This window comes from Ischnura elegans, chromosome 5 (assembly GCF_921293095.1).
Source record: "Ischnura elegans chromosome 5, ioIscEleg1.1, whole genome shotgun sequence".
Lineage (NCBI taxonomy): Eukaryota > Metazoa > Arthropoda > Insecta > Odonata > Coenagrionidae > Ischnura > Ischnura elegans.
Window position 1 is genome coordinate 57,868,827 of NC_060250.1, and position 4,838 is coordinate 57,873,664.

General features: G+C 38.0%; 1 protein-coding gene across 2 annotated transcripts; it reads left to right on the forward strand.

Moving 5' to 3' along the window:
• The first annotated feature begins 1,603 nt into the window (after positions 1 to 1,603).
• On the forward strand, positions 1,604 to 4,615 carry LOC124158934 (chromatin complexes subunit BAP18). Of its 2 annotated transcripts, XM_046534357.1 has the most exons (4): positions 1,607 to 1,898; positions 2,029 to 2,120; positions 2,223 to 2,321; positions 4,036 to 4,615. In XM_046534357.1, exons 1-4 carry the CDS (start codon positions 1,857 to 1,859, stop codon positions 4,373 to 4,375), a joined length of 573 nt encoding a protein of 190 aa, XP_046390313.1. In that variant the 5' UTR covers positions 1,607 to 1,856; the 3' UTR covers positions 4,376 to 4,615. The 2 variants fall into 2 exon arrangements, with proteins under 2 accessions (XP_046390315.1, XP_046390313.1); XM_046534359.1 differs by lacking the exon at positions 2,223 to 2,321 and having other exon boundaries at positions 1,604 to 1,898.
• Positions 4,616 to 4,838: the final 223 nt, after the last annotated feature.

Consider the following 4,838-nt stretch of genomic DNA (forward strand, 5'->3'; position numbering starts at 1 on the left):
AGTGCTACGATTTCAGATGAATCTGCAATTGCTGAAAGCACAGCTACGCAATATTCCAAGTTGTGATCGAGAGTGGCTCCTTTCCCCCTCAACTAATTTTTAATGTTGACGAGACGGGATTGTTTTGGAATAGAATGCCGTATCGTTTATTCATCATCAGGGAAGAAAAACCTGGGTCAGGTCCAAGGTGAGACCAGGAGAGACTCTAATTCGGAGATCCGAAAAGATTGTTTCACGTTGCTGCTTGGTGCTAATGCGTCGGGGTACTTCAATTTAAAGCCAGTCATAGGGCGGATTTAGCGGGGGGCACAGGGGAACGTTTCAGAAGCTTAAGAAATAGACAAATCTTTTAATCCGGTTATCATTAGGTACGTTCGTTTTATTTCATGTATTACGGAGCCTCAATCGGTGGCTGTGGCCTGATTGACACAAGAAGTTGTTTATAGACCGGTTTGAAAATTCATCTACTGCCGGCAATGCATCACGAACCCCTGAATCCTCATAGCAACAAAGAAATAAGTATGCATTTTTCCTATATGTTAGCCCACCCGCACGTAAGAAGGTATTTCAAAAGAATGTTTGAATTTTTTACGAGAAAACGTCTTTGAATGAAGTGCCTACTGTCTTTGAAGATTTTTACAAAACTATAAATGATATAAATAAGGTTTTTCAAGGCTATTAATAGGAATATTTATGGTTTATAGGAAATTTGATACCCAACATTACCAGAAATGCATCCCTATCTTTCCAATGTTAAAACGGTCTCAAATGAAGCAAATTCGACCCCAAGGAACGCATCCCTTGCGCTAAGCGAGGCTTGGGTGTACACCACAGTCAATGTAGGTGAAACATTCCCTGCCAAACTGCTGTAGAGCGGTCCCCTGTAATTTATGCAGCTGTAGAACTCTTCTCCAATTTCATTGTAGTTCATTTTTCAGCAGTAGGTCATAGATGAATTGTAGCCTGTAAGTTATTCAAGAAATTGTATAAATGTAACATACTATTGCTGAATTTTTTAAATTTTGGAAAGAACATAAAAGGTGCGAAATGATGTAGGGTAATGAAAAACGTGTACATCTTTTCTGGGATTCCCATTAACCCTAGGCAATTGAAAATGCAAATATCAAATAAAAATTAGGCTATTGTAAATGTAAATTTAACCTGAATTTATGTGTCCTTGTGTAAATCTTGAATTTATATAATATCTACTGTAGTAATTAATATCTACAGTTGAAATGCATCATGAGCTGAAGGAATCGATTTCACTCATTAAATCAATCCATAATATTTATCTGTACAACATAAAGAAAATAAATACTCGCCTTTCATCTGCTACTGCAGTGGCGTAATTATGGGGGATGAGGGTATAGATCCCCCCGAAAGCCTCAGAAAATTTTATTGTATACTAATGTTTCCCTGCTGTGATGATTTCCCGCAGAATTATGATTGCAACTCAAATTTTAAGGGTCAAAATGGTGCGAAATGTATTTCCAGGCATGTCAAATTTCAAAAATTTTCCCGCAGCCTAGGGAGGGGTATGGGTGGGTCCCTCCCCAAGCCCCTCCATCCCCCCCCGAGCATATTTCTAGTTATGCCACTGTGATCCTCCTATTAGTTACATGCTGCATGCCCTGTATCAGACTTCAAAAATCTAGTAAAAGGATGTTCAAAAGGCGGTAGAATTTACTCGTCTATAGACGGACTTGAGATAAAAAACGGTGGAGAAACAGTTTTGGGAATAGTCTTCAATAGAGAAAAACGTTTGAATTGGCGCCAACGACTACAGAGCCAAGATTTTAGTACTAAATTTCTCAACCGACGCGAACAGCATTGGGAGGCCGAGCGCATTTATTTACATGCCAAAGAAGGAATTCAAAACCATGAATTCAGCCACGAAGGTACTATTAAACTTCTTGCATCATTAATTTTAACATTATTATCTTGTTTTTCGCTTTTTATAATCTTGAAAAGTACATTTTTATATCTCAGAACCTTATAACTGATGATTAACTTCTATTTTCATTGAAGGTTGGAGAGATATTTACCGCCGCCGGGGCTGCATTTAATAAACTTGGTGAGCTGACTATGCAGCTTCATCCGTCTGCAGATTCTCCGGCTGGGTGAGTTATTTTTCCAAAACTATTTGGCCTATTCCTGTGATCGAGGAACTCGGGTTCTATTGCCAGTTTTTGTAACTGCCAACTTGTCTGTCTTCTCTGCAGTAAATGGACTGATGAAGAAATTGAGATGTTTCTCATGGCAATAAAAACATTTGGAGAGGATATGAACAAAATTAGCGAGCGCATCAAGGACAGAACGGTGTAAGTCACATAGTCAATTTCTTCATCAGTTTTATGTATGAATGATTATTTCATATGTTGCAAGTCTCAGAAGTTCAATTTGATATTTACTGCGCAGTTTCTCATCTTCATGAGGTCTTAAATGATACGAATTTTGCGAGAGAAATGCATTTCTTGCTTCTGAATAAGAGGATTCACGAAGATGGGAATCTTCTTCGCAGTACTTGCGAATTTAATGGGCCTTTGAGTACTTGATGATTTCATAAGGCCTGTTTACACGATCCATTAACACGTACGAGTTAATGTACGTTTGCGTGAATGATTTTTGTGGACCGGAACGGAACATGTACGAATGCATGAACCAAATTAGAACAGGTTCTATTTTCTGTGCATGCATTCGCACAAGTTGGGTTGTTACACGGTGCATTTTGGCGTTCATACAGTTAGTCATTAACCCATACGTGTTAATGTACCGTGTAAACAGGCCTATAGTTTTAATCCAGGACTAAAAAGCTTATGCTTTTGTTTGTAGGAAAGAATTTGAAAGTATATAGAGAGGGCTCTTTTTCTAGCCTTGTATAGGGCTTTTCAGGAGGAATCTGCAATACTTCACAAGGTGGTTAGGGAGACAATTTTAAGCATTTTTGTCCATAAACATGGGGTCACAACTCCTCAGTTACTGAGCTATGGCCACATAAATTTTTTTTGGATGCTCTTTGAATTTACCATGAAAGCAGTTTTCTTGCCCATCCAGCCTTTTTGACATTTTATTTGATACTCTGGATTTTTAAGGTCATTATAAGGTTGGATGAAAATGTGCAATTAAAATTGTCTAAAACAATTTATCTTTGAGATTAATAAAACGAGAGCTTTGGGTGAGTATCAGCAATGCGATTGCACTATCTCACCCATTGCAAGATTAAATGTTTCAGGTAATTATAATGGCACATTTTTGTCCAATCATAATTATTGAAAGTCCTTTAAAATCAAGAGCATTTCATATGATGCTGAAAAGTCATTTATTTCAACGAACGATGGAAGTACTTTATGAAGCATGTAGGGCAGGGTAGTTAATAAATACTGAATTCAAATGAATAATGATGGTGTCCTATTCCATGTTTTCTTTCATTTCTTCTTTACCTCTTGACTTTGTGGAAGTACTTATATTAAAGTTACTCACCGAACCACAAGCAAAAACTCCTAATCTGCTGCAATCTTATATGTATATCTCTTTTACCTGCCCATCTCTGTGGAGATATGGTCAGCTTGATGAGAATGGCCTCCAGGCTGCATAACAGCTTTTCTGACTCCAACTCCATTCCATTACTATTGACTGTCTTATAATTCACAACCTATATGCTTTTTCCTTCTTCGTAGAAATCACAGCCTCTTAATCTCTAAAAATCTTCATAGCATCCGCTATAATCATCGAAATTTTGCCCTTAGAGATACAACGATATTAGCATCTTGAAACTATCTAAAGGATGTGTATTTATATTCTAAGGGCTTTTTGGTAGAAAAGATGGATTTTGAGATTAAATTCGTATATTCGTATATTATAACATCCTCGTAATATCGTATATTATAACATCCTCCAACACATAAAAAATGATTAGAAATAGCACTCAATTTTAAAAGGGATTTGTTTTGATTGACAAAAATTACTGTTTTGAAAGAATGCCAAAAAAATACCTCGGGTATTTTCATCTTCAAGTATATTATTCAAAATTTTCAGCACACAAATTCGGACAACACTAAAAAAAAAGGCGTTTGAAGATGCTGGACTTCCTGTCAAGAACATTACCCAGCCCACGTCTAGTGGTGGGGTGATGGGAGGAAGTGGATCGAGCGGAGGGGGTGCTGGTCGTGATGGCGGAGGAAGCGTGGCTGCGCAGCTCGCGGCACAAGCTCAGCAGGCGAGTGCTGCACAGGCCCAGCAAGGGATGATGGGAAAGTCAGCGGCTGAAGTGACTCTCAATATGCTAAATGCTCCGGAATCTGAAGTGGACGTTGAAGGTCTTCATGAAGACGTTAAACTTCAGTTTGATGGTGCCACCGAGGAAGTAACCTCTTAGCCATAGGCTATTATGTGCTCCATTGCCTGATCTGTGAGTAGACTTCTTCTCAAAAAATTCCCTGATAAATGATGGGTCAGCACATATGCACCAGTGTTATAAAAAATTTATACAAATCCTCTCTAAACAGTGTTTACTTGTTTTTTGTGGAAATTTGTACCCATTGTACAGAACATAGCTTTATTTTTAATTTGCCAGTTTTGAAATTTGTAAAAAAATAATAAAATTGATGCGAATACATGTCAGTGCATTTAATTTGAAATGATGGCCTAATCCTTTTCATTCCATTGTTAAATACAGTCAAACCTCAATAATCAAGAACTGGATAAGTGAGAACATGGGCATACCCAGAATCAAAACTAAGGGGGAGAGGGGGGGGAAACTAGCTGTGGTCGTTCAAGTTGAAACGTTTTTGCACAGAAAAGGTTAACCCTTTCGAGACGGCGGAGTTTTCGTCTTAGCA

Excerpts from the sequence above, each read along its gene's own strand:
- LOC124158934 (XM_046534357.1), top strand. The coding sequence starts at position 1,857 with ATGCCAAAGAAGGAATTCAAAACCATGAATTCAGCCACGAAG. Across the intron at positions 1,899-2,028 it reads CCATGAATTCAGCCACGAAG|GTTGGAGAGATATTTACCGC; the intron begins GTACTATTAAAC and ends TTTTCATTGAAG. Across the intron at positions 2,121-2,222 it reads TCTGCAGATTCTCCGGCTGG|TAAATGGACTGATGAAGAAA; the intron begins GTGAGTTATTTT and ends TCTTCTCTGCAG.